Source organism: Opisthorchis viverrini (genome assembly GCF_000715545.1).
Source record: "Opisthorchis viverrini unplaced genomic scaffold opera_v5_85, whole genome shotgun sequence".
Classification (NCBI taxonomy): Eukaryota; Metazoa; Platyhelminthes; class Trematoda; order Opisthorchiida; family Opisthorchiidae; genus Opisthorchis; species Opisthorchis viverrini.
In genome coordinates, this window is record NW_008751740.1 from 971251 (window position 1) to 987876 (window position 16626).

Sequence of the window (16626 nt, forward strand, 5' to 3'; positions counted from 1 at the left end):
AAAGCCTAACCGCAAGGCAGCGGTGTTGGGCTGGAAATGCAAGTACATTGCCATTTTTGCGGAACACGTCGTCATACATGTTCCAACCCCAAACCTGAAGGGCCAGGAGACTGTGTTCGTCAGAACTCTATCCATGGACCAACCTGGGATGAGAGACTCTGTGAGCATCGTGCGGACACTCTCCAGTATAGCTCAAGGGGTCTCCGAGGTACACATACCGCCACCAAGTTAAGAAGGCATTGAGAGGCAAAGGGTCCTTTGGCATGCCAATTGCATGGCCCAAGCAGCGTAACTCATGGAGTTTGAACAGCTGAGCCATCGAAACAAAGTCAACATCCCCGAAAAACCCAGCAGTATTAACCTGATGTTCATATCAGAAAGCTTCGAAGGCACCAACGGTCAAGCACAGAAAGTCTTCGAAGAGCTTCCGCCACATCTCTGGTACTCACTGACAGTTTTCAGTCATACGGACCGGGCCTAAATTGGCCACCTTCAAGCTACTGTCGGAGCGGTTGCTAGAGACTCGCTTGTTTCTTCCACCAGCTATCGGATCGTTGACGAGTGTAAAGCAGTTGGCGCCATATGGAAAAGAATTCTCATATTAGTATAAGCGGAACAATCACAGTTCAATTCAAGTGTAATGAAAACGTCACGACTTCATCCCTCAAATAATGGCATTTATTCAGTTTTACTTTCAAAACAGATCAATATTTCACTGCAGTTATGCTAATCACAACGCTACCAATAAACGTGCTAACAACGGTGCGGAATAGACTCACTCTACTTCGGTCCGTAACTTGCAAGGGGCCTTTATCAAGGATACCCTGTTCGGCTTTGAGTTTTTCAGCCTGACAATGTGGAAAACGAGTGAAAAATTTTTACTATCATGTGCTTGACCGACGAGATACATACTATGGAGAATGCGCCCGTCATTATCTTATTCAAATCGCCAGGTAATTATTCCAGATAAAGTCGACTGTAACCAATCCAGGTTAAATGAACCGTTTTGTCTACTCAATGAACGTTTTCTTTCAGCTTAGTTCACACAAACAAAGGCATTTTTAAATGCGGTCCCAAAAAGCCTTGTTCCTGGCTGAACAAGACTGAGAAACCAAGATGCTAAACAAAACTGGCCCAAGACTGTGATATATGTGCTCCATCATGCCACAAGTATCTTTATACACCTCACTCTGTTTTGTTTTATATTTTGTGCATGAACTGATGTCTCGTTGCTTGATTGGTCTATTCTCCTTCGTTCAAATTTGCCGGCAACTGTTGCGCATCCGAAAGAACCGCTATGGAATCAACCAAATTTGTTCTTTTATGCTAGGATTTCTTCCTGATCACGAATAAATCATCAGAGTTGCCGAAGATTTACACAACTACCCAGTAATTGATGTGTCTCGTTTACTTCTTAGCCGTGGAGTGGCAAAGTTCTCCGGGGTGCAGTTGCGCTTCATTCTTGAGGATGTCAGTTTTATTTTGATTGTTTAACACCAAAGCAGGCGAAACAAATCGTGTACATGCATTCGCAAGTGGTCAATAGCGTTAGTCGCTGCTACGATGGCAAAGTTCCGATCGGGTCTCTCTGACTCATCTCAAAAAGCAGGCGAAACAAATCGTGTACATGCAATCGCACGTGGTCAATAGCTTTAGTCGCTGATACGATGGCAAAGTTCCAGTCGGGTCTGTCTGACTCATCTCAGTGGTTCAGTATTCCAGACCGGTAATCCGGATACTGTCAACTGATAGTTAACTATTTGTGTGCTGAATGGTACTCAGCCTCAGGCGCTCGACTGATACATCGTGTGTGGACAAAGCACCGCCTCGGAAGGGAACAAGTTCCAGCTGTAGTTTTTCACTAGATACGAGTGTCCAAATGATTTACAATAATTGTATCGCTTTTCTAAGAACATGAAGTGCTATCAGCGAGGCAGCTTATTTCTGAGACTAACTATCGATCGGTACTGGGTTGGCGAGACCCGGTCCAGTGGAGCTATGGCACTTCATCTAACGCTAGTAAATCATGCAACTCACAACCTGAGATACAGATCTCCAAGACACTTTTCAAGATACTATGTCCGGGGGCATTAAACTCTCGAGGGGGTCGATCCTGGGGTACACGAAAGCTCCTTAGGTGGACAGTGATTTTTCGCTTGATTCCTCTGCTATATATGTATATGTATAATCATACTTGCACATTAGCGTAATTTCAGTTTCAACGTCGGCTTATCTAAAAATGGCTCGGCGAAAACTTGAAATATCGTTTAAAAAACGACCTTAATCACCGTGCAGAAGAGTACTGATGCATGGGACAAATTCCAAAAGAACCTTCCATGGATTACTATCGACTGTTTGCATCCCCCGACAGTTCCATAAATGGGTGATCAAGAACTGGGCATTCGTGTTGAACTCCGAGTTGCAGGAAATTTTGGTTCGCGGCGATGGTCGTGTGATCTGACGGAATTAGCACCAAAAATACTGACCCGTTTTAGTTCGTGGTTCTCTCCTGGTATACTCCCTCGAGTAAAACCAGTACACAAAGGTAGAGCATTTTCTTCATTGTTGCTAAAAGTGGGCCTGGGTGAAGTTTTGCACAAGCTTGTCGCTATTTGACAACCAGAATCATAATGGCTGAAAATCTTCTTAGGACCACGCATGAATGAAGCGTGTCTCTTATCAAGTTTCCCTCCGTTTGATAGAATTCTCCTTAATGCGTCCAGATTCCTCTGAGGGATTTGGTGACTGGTGATGAATTTGTCTCAATGCCTTCTCTCGGATGAGGTTTCAATGACATATGATTTCCACAAGGTCAACGATCGATTGTTGACTAATTTGATTAAATGCCTAGTTGCGCGGCACATGAGCAGATCCTGCTACTAAAACACTTTCATTCGTGCCCGGTGTTACAAGAAAACTGAGTTAATTTCTGCAGACAACCGTGGGATTTACGTTTGTCAAACATGCAAGCATAGGAACTTTGGTTGAAGAAACGAGTGCCAACTTGCCAATCGATAGTCGAACAACAATGTAGTGTGCCGAAACGAGGACGAGTACAACTGAATACCATCCAACCCAAATTACTGTCGGAAGCGCACTACTGACAACACCATCCTCAAGTTAGGGTAATTGTGTGCCAGTTGAAGCGCGGCTACGTGGGTCCTGATGCACGAGACAAGACATTTGTCACTTAGACGTAAAGTTGGGCATCTTAATGAGTCGATTTTGTACGTTCGTTACTGTGCCCGACTTTTCACTTATGTACAGCGTCAAGTTAGCTCTGTGGTTAGCTGCATCTCTATAGAATTGATATCTGGTGTGCGTTTGCATAGACTCATCGAGGGTAAGGCAGACCACACTGAGTGGTTGTACCTGATACTTATGGTCTTGTCTATCTTCCGATTATTGATTTGTGAGGAGACTAAAAAGTTTGACCACATTTTGAGAAGTGCGATCGGACTTTGTTCCTTGAAGGAGTGGCCTTCTTCATGGTAATCAAAGTCGTGATTCATTACGTAATTGTTTCTTATTAAATCACTTTGTTTGAAAAGCTAGAGTAAGACAAAAGGTGTGGTACGGTGCAATTGTTGAGCTTACACAAATTTCCTGAGCAATTGATCTAAAAGCTCAAAGATGATAAAATTTCGAGAGAGAAAAAGCCAGCGCACAGTTAAGTAATTTGTATTTAGAGACCGATCATCCCAGGATTGAATCTCTCAGGTAATTAGGGTTTTGCGATGCGATGTCTCACCGATATAAAACTAAGTCATGTGATACCTCATGAAAGAAGTGCCCCCGACGTAGTGTCAGCCATGTAGGATCGCGGGTCAGTGTCCCGGTAAAATTAATTTCAGGCCAAGATTTTCGTAACATCCTTTCTTTTGGTTAAACAAGTCTGTTTGGCTTTACTTAGATTACAAAGACAATACCTTTATCAGCTAGATGGTTACTTGAATCAATCCCAAGCGCTATCTCCATGAATTGTGCCTTAACGTTGCACAGGATGTATGAGGTTCCACTACAAAGCGGGCCTCCAAAGTACGCTCTCTTTCTCGACGAGTGGCTGGTAGAAGAGACCTGAGGGTACAGTTGTGTTGGATCCAATATTTTCATTAGCATTTACACTTCAGCCAGTAGTGTGCTACTGCAAGCAGAGATACTGAGCTTAGCTGCGATATGTTCTGTTGTATAGATTTGTCCTAATCACTCTAGAAGCTCTCAACTAGTTCTGTCCAGTCCAGTGTCTCGCAGGATGAGCTGTTTGCGTCAGCGTAATGTGTTGGCGTTTCTGCCAAGGAATTAGCAAACTTTGATTGGTGATCATCAGTTACATCCCTAGACACAAAGGAGTATGAATGACTTGGTTTGACAGTAGTGGCTACCTTCACACATTACACACTACACTATTTCGTGTTGTTAAAAACTTTAGGACATTCCACTATTGGTTATCTCTTCAACAGGGAGGCATAGGACCACGCATGAATGAAGCGTGTCTCTTATCAAGTTTCCCTCCGTTTGATAGAATTCTCCTTAATGCGTCCAGATTCCTCTGAGGGATTTGGTGACTGGTGATGAATTTGTCTCAATGCCTTCTCTCGGATGAGGTTTCAATGACATATGATTTCCACAAGGTCAACGATCGATTGTTGACTAATTTGATTAAATGCCTAGTTGCGCGGCACATGAGCAGATCCTGCTACTAAAACACTTTCATTCGTGCTCAGTGTTACAAGAAAACTGAGTTAATTTCTTGTGTTGTTAAAAACTTTAGGACATTATACTACTGGTTATCTCTTCAAACAGGGAGGCAAAATAGGACCAACTTCAAGTTTTAGCCGTCCGAGTTCATTTTCCACCGCAATCCGCCGATTGTGACAAGCTTGGAGCTCTTCTTTCAACTGGTGGTTCTCCTGTTCGTAGAATGCACGTTTTTCATCCAAAATGTCCAGTTCATTGTTTAGGCGAACGCCAACTTCTTTGGCCACTCGAATCTCCTCCTAATGTGAGAGGTAGTATTTGACCTGAGAGTCAGGGACAGCAAATTGTGTTGGAAATAGTTCGATACCTTCACGGCGTAGAACCTACCTCAAGATTTCTAATGTGGGCTACGTCTGCTTCACTGTACAATTCGGCCTCTAGCCGCGCCAATCGTTCTTCCAGATTCGCCCTTTCCGACTCGCATTGCTCAAAGCGACGTTCTGCTTTGCGTAGTTTGAACTGAAGTATGCGACATGTCTTGTTTGCTGCTTCAAGGTCACGTTGAAGCTCCCGCATAGCATCTCTATCGTCCTCCTGAAATCGAATGAGTTTACGGCGTGAGCGAAATAGTGTTGAGGAGATGATATGCCATTAGAAAGCTTGTCGAAATTTGCCTAATAAGGGCAACTCTATTGCTCATAAGATTTCAGGTCCAAAATGCTCCTCCCCTTATGATATACTAATAATAATTCACCTGTAACACCATTTCGCTGCCTAACTGCCACACTGCCCGAAGGAAGCATGAGGGTTGGAATACTGTCAGGCTGTCCAAGCCTAGACAAGGGAAGTCGAGAGGCAGAGGTCGAGTTCGAACCACTGACCTTCCGGTCAGTAAATTCGTGTTCTAACCACTTGAGCCACCTCGCCCCCGACTGGTGACGTCAGTCTCTATTTAGAAATTTCTACAATCTCCCCAAAATATGATATTGTTTCTCTAATTCACTCTCTTCTAGAATAGATCGAAACATCTGTTGGTTACGCAACATCGCGTGCTGCCCGGGGCTTCCTGATTGGTTTGGAAATCGGTCATTGGTGTTTAGAAGATTGGCTTGTCAGAGAGGGAATTGTGTGAATTCGCTCACATTTCTGTGCTCCTCACTTCGAAAGCATGTTTTCGAGATCACATGTGTGTTATATTGGTACACACTATTATTATCCAGCTTCAATACGTGGAGAGTTTCATAGGAACTACGCGTTTTGATAGCCATGCACAAACTGATCAATTTTAAAGGCAGGTCCAATTCACAAGACACACTGGCGGTTATTTCACAGAGGTAAACCTGAGAGATTTCTGACGTCACTGAAAGACGTCTATCCGTTTAAGGTCTGCTAACAACTGAACATATTTTTTCTCCTTGTTGTCGTTCGAAATATGAACAAACGATTAGTATAACGTAATGAAAGTTTGTCTGGACGTCATTGGCGCAGAGGTGGAGAGCTGCCGCTCTCTTCCGCCGAGTACCTGGGGTGCAAACCAAGAGTTTATTATGACCACAAGTCCAAAAGCTTAACTTATGGCATGGCTGCAAGACGTTAGGGAGCAAGATGTCAGTTTTGAAAACTGCCGGTGCACGTCTTGTTAGAGTAGAAGCGACCATGTTCTCTGTTTGGCATTCATGAAAGCAACGAGATGATCTGAGTCAACTGATGTGGGAAGTATAACTGGAGCAGATTAAGAGGTGGGCACAAATATTGGGGAATAAATGTGTTTTGAGATGACGTTTTTTTTCGAGTTCAGTGTCTCCAACACCTCAAACAACCACTGTTTTATTTTTCTTGTGGTGTCGTTACACACCTGGCTTCAGGTCGATCGACTCATTTCCACGTTTTCTTCTTGGAATCACTTTTACGTCTTGAAACACTATAAACTGGCTTTCCTTCAACTTTCCGAACTCCACAAAACTATCAAGGTCTCCCGGATGCGAACAGTGTAAGAAGTAAAACCGATTACACGATCAAAATGTGACCACTGTAGGAGATGCTTTTGGCCCTCACTTCTGATGGTTAGAAAATGGAGCTCGAAATAAAATTTACCTGAAAATGATCGTGCATTTCCTCTATCTCGCGCTGCATTTCTTCAACCTCTTCTTTGAGCTGTTCGTTCTCCTCCATCACCTCTTGGCACAGCTGTTCCACCTCGTTCAGACGTTGTTGCAGCTCACCGCTGCAGGCCAAGTCACCCATTCCTGCTCCATTCGATGTGCCGTCACCCTGCCCGTCTGTAGGCAGGCGGTCGTGTGAAGGTGGGCTCTGATCGCTTTCTGGTAAACGAAGGCGTTCGCTGCAGTGACACAAAACATGAAAAATTGTAGGTCACTAGAGTAATCGTAGGATTTCTAATACAATATGAAGATATTCAAAGTTGATTTGTGGTTTCATTGTAACTGCATGTGATTTTGACTTTAGGAGCTGAAAGAATTTTTCAGTCAAGGGGCTATTGAATCCGCTGGATGTCTAATCTACCGGGAACCAGAAGCTTACCGATAACTTTTGATCTCTTCTTCCATATGTATGCAGCGCCGTTCGAGTAGCGTTACCTTTTCTCGATATTGTTCTAGTGTGGATTGTAAGTCGGCCACCATTCGTACTTTTGTCTCCAGCTCCGAAGCAAGCAGTTCTCGTTCCCGCAGCAGAGCATCGTGTTTGTCTTCGAGGGCAAAAAAGTCATTCTCCAACTCTTCAATATATCGGGCATCAATACTGGAGGCAGAGGAGTAGATACCAGTGGCGGTGCTGGCTGATGTCCCGGAGCTGTTGGTCCCTGTGCGTCGTGATTCGCCGATAGTACTGGTTTGAGAACGATGTTCATCGCCCACTCTGCGTAAGAATAACAAGTCAAGGGTAGCGTTAGTCAAATTTTGGATCATATAAATTTATGGAGTAGCAAGTCGCTTTGCCTGAGCAAAAAACGATGTGACAAATTACTTCTAGTTCTAACAGTTTCAGACAAGACTCCCATTTTCTATAAAGGAAGCCCATGAGTGCTTGGCATTTCACTCAAGATGTTTCTTATCGTTATGGGTAATGTCTGCTACGTCACTTACACACCCTTCGTTGGCTAGTACACATATTCGTGTATATCGTCCATCACTGTTTTGACCAGTCATTTCCGAACAGTCAGGACTTCCCAGTCAGGTAGCGTGGCACACGCTTGAAACCCACTGCGCAACTTTTTGGTTGCAGTTTCTGGGTTCTGCGGGATAGATATTTTGATCATAGTTACTGGGTCGTCGTTCGATGAGTCGAGCACACTCACCACATCGCTCAAGCGTGAACACGTTCGCCTGTTCAGACGTGAAAATCCAGATGCGTAGCTGTTACACGCTCCCCTCGCATGCCAGATGTCCGGGCACGGTCATTGGATATGCACTACTGATGAGCTCTAATAATAGCGAAACTGGCGTCCAGTGTTTTCCTTTGGTGTGGACTCACCGGAATAATTGCGCCAGAACTGGAGGACAACCGTTCAAACGAGAGTGGTGTGAATACGAACAAACTACCTATCCCGCGAAACCCCCGAAACTGCAACCAAAAAGTTGCCCAGTGGGTTTCAAGCGTGCGAGTGCTATCTGTTAAGTTCAAAGCAGTGGTATCTCCCACACCATCCGGTTATTAACCCAATCAACCAGTACAGTTATTGGGTCGTCGTTCGATGAGTCGGGAACATTACCGAACAGCCCCACATACTTTAGGAGTACCTGAAATTTGTGTCATTCTCAACTCTGTTTAAATTTTATTCACTGAAACACAGGAAATTTCGCAAACCAAGAACGGGTTGTTTGCACCTTCTCATTTTTGTTTAAAGATTATGACGACGTCATCTTCGTCTGGTTCGTTGGCGTCGCTCATTCTTTACGGTGAAAAGCCTGAAAGGCACCGAAATTTTGTCTTATTTCCCACTGGGCTTGGCCAGCAACCAGTGGACGTAGCCTATTAAAAAATCAGATGCGATTGATACACAAATTATGGATGTAGTACAAGTGAACGCACAATAAGGGTTCAACGTAGTGCCCTTTTGTAGCCGCCGCATAACTCAAAGCCGGTTGAGGTAGTCTCAGGTTAATCCAGCTCAAAGAGAATTGATCGAAATGCCAGGAATCGGTTTGGGGCCCGATTCTTTGGGCTCAGGAATCCGCGCCTTAATCGTTTTGTTTCGTGTCCTGTTACATTTTTGTCTGTTCAGTTTACGGGCGGCAGACACACGAAAGCCAAACCGACGATTCGAGGGAATCCTCTTGAGGAAGGGCAGGCCCGACGCGTAGTCAGCGAAGCATCCGTGTTGAACGCAAATCTCATGTTTTTCGATGATGGTGATGAGTCAGACGAATTCAAAGCAGGCGGAAGTAATAGCAAGTGAATTAGAGGATCAAACTAGTACCTCACCTTAAAAAAGCACCACGATAACCAAACAGTTGGGGAGGATCTGGGGTAGTCGAATGGATATGCTAAAATAAAGTAGAGGTTCTCAGAGATGCGTACAGTGGCCAGACGGAATACGGCGTCAGACGGAAGGTTAGATGAAATGATGATCAAATCGAGGGAAAGAACTATCTGTTTGACCGATACCAAGCAGTCTCTCCATTTCAGTCCTATCTTGCATACACCTTTGCCGTGTTGGACTTTGAGAGATTCCACTCGCCACAACTATTGCCCAGGGTTCGTCTTGGAGACCAGTTTAAGTTTAAATCTACAGACGACTAACTTCACCCACGTTTGCTCAAATCACAGTATTGCTGCTGAACACTTGAACCTACGTAATTCGTGATCAGATCTACTACAAACTTCATGGGCATTTCGTTTATTCGGTGATCAGACGCTGGCTAAGAGCACGGTAAGCGCTTTAGTTTGTCTTTCAGAATAACGTTTTCCACCAGCTAAGAAAATCAGTATGCATTCCGTCTCGTGGAGTTTTATTAATCAAGGAATTAACCACTAGAATCACGTGCTAAAACGTGTTTTATGCTCCAATAGTGCCTACCGCGTCCATTTTTGCTGAAGAGTTATGGATAGTTAGTTTACAGGTGTTATCTTTGTCATTTTTTTCGTCAGCATGATATCGGTGTTCAGCACCAATGCTTCAGTGCCGTACAACCACGATTTATTTGAAATCCTTATTGTAAGAAAAAAAATAAAGGTGGACGGGGAAGGGAATTAGTGCTAGCTTACCACAATCATTCCGAGGTGCCTATACCTCCAGACACTCACTCAGGCGATCTGGATAGAAACTGACAACAAGAACGCCACTGATGTCGGTTGGCGGCCATATCTAGTAGTGTCTCCAACCAGGAACAGTGAGGATCACGCGGTCCCCATCCTGGAAGGCGAGTAGCACCGACAGCACCCAAGCGTTTCGTGATCTCCTTCATACTCCTCTGCCAAGTCAAGAGTTGTCCACCTCTCTGTTTACGCCACTCTGAGTTGGGCATGGAAAACAGCACTCACTCTCTTTGGCAGACGATGGTTAGGTAAACGCAACACATTTCCCAACCAGCGCAGCTCCTGGTGCTGGACACACTCTTCAATGAAAGTACCCGTCGTACAACCGAAAACACATTTTCTAACTACCTCGCTACAGATTCGCCGATACCAACCCACACGAGCTATGGTTCTGAGACAACTATTGTCGAACACTTGAAGACGTCAGTTCCGCTGCTCGATTAGGCCAAGTTTCACAGCCATACAACAAAACAGCTCGTACCATCGCAGCTTGATACATACGTCCCTTCAGATTCAGGGATAAACCATTCTGACAGCATAGATGCCTCAAATTATCAAACGCGGCCCGAGCCTTGCAGATTCGTGCATTCACCTCATCTGTCATGCGTTATCTTGTCATGAAGAGCGTTGGATGGGTTCAATATTTTCAATGTAAAGCATTTCATTTCATTGAATTAATTTTCTCCTATTTCATCCCGAAGATTGACCAATCTTCCATCATTCGGTGTTACACTCGCTCCTCGGAATCTAAATCTGAAGGTGAACCCTGAATTCACTCTCTGCGTGCCGTCAAAGTGCGTAAACATGTGCGTAGCGTTCGGAGAAGTAACTAAAATTTGCGTCATTATTTCTCAACAAAAGGAAAATCCAAAATGTAACATTTTTGATGATATCGTCCTATACATGCAAGTTTGGCCTCTAGCCTCGTTCGGACCTGAGTGATCTGACATAAGCACTAAAGTGCAAGCCAAGTGTCAGTTGTGTAACGAAATAGATTTGCATAAGCGGTGTGTTTGAATTTTGCACCTGAGGATCATCAAATATGTATTTCAAGCATATGTATAGATTGTCCTGCTCTCCGACACTCCGAGATGATTCAGTGTGCCAAACGTCTGCATTGGCAATTTCCATCGCTGTTTCCACTCGGTTCCAACTCAGTGAGGATCCTTTGGACAATAGTTTCCAAAGGGGGGGTAGAATACTGTGGAGCACGAGCGGAGCATCCGTGTGTTCCATAGCTGCGGTCATTTTGCATCAAAATGCTCATCAGAATGTAGATTCGAGTTCTCATGTGTAAACCATCCAGTTGGCGAACATTACATCGTTCTACAAGACACCATTCGCATTCATCGATGCCTACTGCCACGGACCTGCGGTTCGTAGTCCCTGAATGAGTCGAAGCAAACAGGAAATACCGAAATATGCTCACTGTTGTACAAAGCAAACCTGTTTGTAAACTCGTCTTCAGGTTTACTTTGTCGGCAAGAAGTTCGTTTCACAGAGAGGCTTTTGAAAGGACCTATATGATCGCACTGTATAAGTCACACTTGGTCAGGCTTGTAGAGCAATAACGATTGATACATTTTGGTGAAAATACCGGAGAATACAGTGTGATAATAGCGTCATAGTGTATTGTGGAAAAATTGAATCTGTGGATTGCTGTGTTATCAAAATCCTACTCGACCGAGGGAGATAACAGTTCAGTTCCAAATAAGCTAGACGTTTTCAGACTCTCTTTTTGGTGTCCATCCTAAAAAAATAACCGTCTGGGTCATTGTCTTTGCGTTCAGAACTCTGAGAGAGATGTAAGACAACGTGGAAGATTGACATACACTCTCTCCTGGACACAATCTGTTTTTCAATGAATCATGCCTAACCACGAACGATGCTTTACTTTGTCTAGGAGTGATCTCCTTTTGAGATTCATCCATTTTAGATTAGTAATTATGTAAGAGCGATCCACTTGATATGTCCAAATAGAACAAGCATCGTCATACCGTCTGTAGGAGGTAGTCGATCCATTCTTGTCACCTACATCTGTTCATACATGTGAGTTTTCGCCTGGAAGCTTGTAAGTACGTAGAACAGGAAGGCAGCTGGCCGCATGCCCTTCAAGACACACCCTAGCAGCCTTTTGAGGCTGTTGAGAAAGAGCCCGAGGCACATACAGCGGGACGTTTCCTGGATGCCAAAGGACGTGGGGAACTGGATGCTTTTCGGTGCCTTAACCGCCAGAATAGATCTCTAGGGTTACCCGTTGCCCAGAGGCAATCAATCAGGCTACTGAAACCGGACCTGTAGGTTGAAGAGAAGATGGTTTCAGCAACAGCTTTTTTCCGGTTAAGCTATTAAGCGAGACTTGAACATTCTCCTCCTTTACCTCTCTTCCTCTTTCTAGCCTCTCATGATGTCTCCCCACTTCCTCACTTCTTAAACGTGGAAAATTAAACAGAATCCAACGGACCAGTCTGCTTTCTGATCCGGCTCCCACTCTGTTGCACACACCTCAATCGCCTAGACTTTCCTAACCTTTCCTACTATCATTTATTTTTGAAGTGCATTGTCACAAACATAAAAAATGAATGCAAGCGATGAATGCGAAAGAGTAACAGGAGAATATGGGAGAAAAGAGAGAAACGTCTCATCCGAGATCATGCCAAGGGCAGTGCCAGTCTGATGAGGTGAATCCCAAAGTATGTAAAGATTTTGGTATGGGAACACGCGTCTAAAGACCAACAACCAAAGAAAGGACAAACAATGGTGAATGCTCTTCAAGGCGCAGTGTGCGCTAGCACAGTCAAGACTCGCACATCAGGCAACAAAGTGTCCGCCATATCGCTTAGTTATTCTCATACACCTTGTTGTTTATCGGATATTTTTCGAACCTATAGAAGCACAAATAATCCTACCGAAATACCGTTGATTTTTATGCTTATCTACAAGTTCGTTACCGGAACTTGACACGAAATTTAACACCGTTCCTTTTGGGTTGTTCTGCTTTTGTTGTTTACCGAACGCACATAAAAACCGGGGCATGGATAATGGTTGGTTAATATGTGGGAGATACAGCGAGTTTATAAGGAGGCCACCTGAAATCGGATTAATTTTCACAAACAAACACAGCTAAGATCACCTGAGCTCAGATCAGCTGAGCTCACCTCAGCTCAGCTCAGCTCAGCCCAGCTCAGCAAACAAGCCAACGACCATCTACACTACCTGAGCTACCGACATTTTCCTCTATAGAAAACAGTGACGAGTTTAAAAGATTAGAAACCATTGCTGTACGTGATATGCTCAACGTTCAAAATTTCGTTACCTAAGAAAGTGTAGGGCAGTGAGTTAGAGGAACCTTTGGCTCGGAAGCTACACTCGACACCAGTGTGTGTGACGTTCAAACGAGTTTCGTTCCCTGATGTTCAGAATCTGGAAATTTAGAAATACTGCTTTACTCTAATTTGCTCCAGGTAGATCTGTTGGCCTCGTAACTATCTTTTGGAATGTTCAATTGTGAAAGCCCTTCGACGCACAGTTGTCGTGTAACTCAAAAAAATGGCGAGGACTCGAATACTCTCAAGTTTCTAGCCCGGAGCAGTCAAAAAACCGGGGTTGGATTAGAACCACAGATATGTAGGTCAGCGTTTTCGCGCCTTAGCTGCTGAGTTATTTTGAGATAATGACTGGTTTGCCCGATCAGCTTCGGGCTGAACTGAAACAGTGTTTGCAAAAAAAGATGGGAAATCACATCGACTAACCTCTGTCCAGATGCCAGCTTACGAGCCGTTGCACGCGCCGCATTTCCGGATGAGGCAGTTCCGTTACGACCGTTATCCCGCCCAGTGGCGGTTTTGTGTTCTGAATGCCTGCTGGTCGAATCCGCGCCAACATCGGATTGAGCGTGCTGTGTAGCGGTCGGATTGGATGACTGAGACGGTATACTATCTGTCCGTCGAAGAACCACATTCGGCCCACCGGGACCATCGTCCTTTCCTGTCGACAGTCTATGTTCTGGTTGTGTTCGGAAGCAGTTTTTACACACAGTCCGCCGCCACTGCTGCGGTTCAAAAACAAAACATTCCTTTTTGCTCTTCTGTCCACCCGAAGGAACTGGCGTTCCTGGAGTAGATTCCTGACTGTCAGAGGTCGCGGGATTAGTAGTCGGTAAGGAGGAACGTCGGAACAATCCACCGGTAGAAGAAGAAGACATGGTTCAACGAAACGAAAATTTAGGTGTATACTTGTATTTGTTGACGAAAGTCGGTTTCATCCATGAAATGCACTGAGAAGCTGGATGTAATGAAACGCAAGGTTGTGGTACCTGATTAAGGCATGGGCACAACGACAAAAAATGGTAAGAAGAAACGGGAAATCAGATAAACTATCCAAATATCTGCGCGTACACGTTGGGCATCCCACTATCACGGTTATCAATGCTATGCGATGTTCCCCACCTGCACACGCTGATGATGGTTACAGCCAACTGGTCTTTTGTTTACACATTACATCACTCAGTGGAATGGAAAGGTTCGTGCCCGCCTTGTCACCTAGACACCAGCTGCTAACCTTCAAATACCGTCAGTGCTTCCGGGTCACACTCGCTCCCCTGTTGTACACGTAGCCAAGACATCCCGTACGCACGCGTGCACGGACACTGCACACGTGCACACACTGCACGCCCAGTAGCCAACACATGTTTGTCCGTCGTACTGATCGAGCGGCTATCGACTGACCGAGCGCCGGCTGACGACCAGCCACGGTTACTGTTACGTTCTGTACTGATTCACCTGGGGAGATGGGAAAACTCGAGAATCCGACTAAAACAGCTGTGTGCGATCGATGAGCCAAGCGATGGATGCGTAACAGGCACTCTTTACGAGTGTCTGTAATCACGGCGGTTCACGAAGGGAGAACACGCTGGCGGATAATCGACCCATGGCGACTGATTGGAGTGCGGAAACAACAACGACGACGTAAGATGTGGGAAAATGCGCACGTACCCCAAGGGCTAAGCGTAAATTACTCCCTTTTCATCACTGTTTGTACAGTGTAAGTCAAACAGTAAGCAGCATGATAACGGGTCATTTAAAAAGAGTGGACAACTAAAATGGTACTAGAAAAAGTTGTATAAACGCAATTACTTATTGATCTTTACCTAGCTTCTAACTACAGGACAAACTGGACTAAAAAAAGTGGGGTAAAATAAAATAAAGTGCAAATTAAGCTGTGCGGACGAAAGAAACAACCAAACACTTGTGCTGAGATGTTGAGGCTCGAATGAAACAAAATGATGCGCTGCACAGATGCTCTGGTTAGGATGGTCCGAAATTGAAGTATAAAAGTTTTTGTTCCCTCACAAAAAGATAGTCAGATAGATTTGATCCTGAAAAGCTCTATTGCAGGAGAGTTTTCATCTCTACGTAAACTGGTCTGGTGTAACCGGTGCGAGTCGGACACGTTCCTCTTCGATTACCGTTTCAGGTTTTTAATTCCTGGGTCACACGTTGACCGACCTGTTGTCTCATCATCATCATCATCATCATCATCATCATCATCATCATCATCATCATCATCATCATCATCATCATCATTATCATCATCATCATTGTCAGCTGTGAGGTGGCAGGAGGGAGGGGTAGGTAGCTGCGCATTGGAGGCAGTAGCTGATAAATTAGTGCGCAAACACAGCACCGTAAGTGGACTGTCAAGTCGTTGAATTTCGAAGGGAGCTATGCATTGAAGACAATAGCTTGGATGCACGAGCGCCACTGAGGGCGCGAATGGGACATGTCCGACAATGTCTGTAAGCATTAATATGGCCCGTATTGGGGTCCGAAGATGGCAATGACCAGCGCAGTTGAGTTTGCTGGTAATAGCTTTCATACTTCACTGACAAATCATTGTTTGACCGCCTCTGGCTCTCTGCCACCCTTCACGTGGTTGTGCGAAAAGAGCCCTTCGAGGAAGTCGGTCGACTGTCATACGCAGCACGTGGCCAAGCCAGCGCAACCTATGCAGTGTGATCAAGTCATCTATCGAGGATGAGTTATTTTTCCCGAAAACCATTCGACCTTTTGCCTAAACGTTTTGAGCAACCCATCATAAGTCTCGGCTCTTTAGAGTTCACGAGAAATGACAATCAGTTTTAATCAATTGGAAACTGTTTGGGGCCGATTGGGTAGTCATCCTTTCAGAGAGCTTTGGTAAACGACCGGTGGAGACAGTTAGTCTTATTTACCACCAAATCGCACGTAGCTGGAGTTCAGTATCAATTTTCGAAACCTGTTCTGTTTAGCGTGAATCCCTGGTCTATGATATTTTTGATCGGACTCATGAGTGTTTGCGTGGTTGGAGTGGAAACTAAAAGTTTGCATTTCGAACCGCAAAGAACATCAAATGAACCTCGTTCTTGAATGGTTCAATACAATTAGCATCATAAACTGAAGCTGCTTTCTTAGTCATCATCATCATCACAATCAGCAGCAGCAGCATCAGAGACAGCAACATCATTTTTGACACTGATACTTCACTCCCATACAACCATAAGGTTCGTCTACGTTGGAAAGAAGGGGAAAAGAGTGGGTGGGGGAGAGGACCTAGTGCTGGCCTATGTCAAGCATTCCGAGGTGCCTACACTTCCAACTGCTCAATCAGACA

General features: G+C 44.7%; 1 protein-coding gene across 1 annotated transcript in view; it reads right to left on the bottom strand.

Annotated features, from left to right (window-relative positions):
* T265_04840 (hypothetical protein) overlaps positions 1-16626 on the bottom strand; it is a gene marked incomplete at both ends in the record, with an annotated part of 74569 nt that overhangs the window by 48320 nt on the left and 9623 nt on the right. The window contains 6 exons of the mRNA XM_009169686.1: positions 780-848; positions 4824-4997; positions 5086-5292; positions 6793-7039; positions 7240-7575; positions 13728-14259. Coding sequence (XP_009167950.1) covers positions 780-848; positions 4824-4997; positions 5086-5292; positions 6793-7039; positions 7240-7575; positions 13728-14179 — 1485 coding nt within the window. The remainder of the gene's footprint in view (positions 1-779; positions 849-4823; positions 4998-5085; positions 5293-6792; positions 7040-7239; positions 7576-13727; positions 14260-16626) is intronic.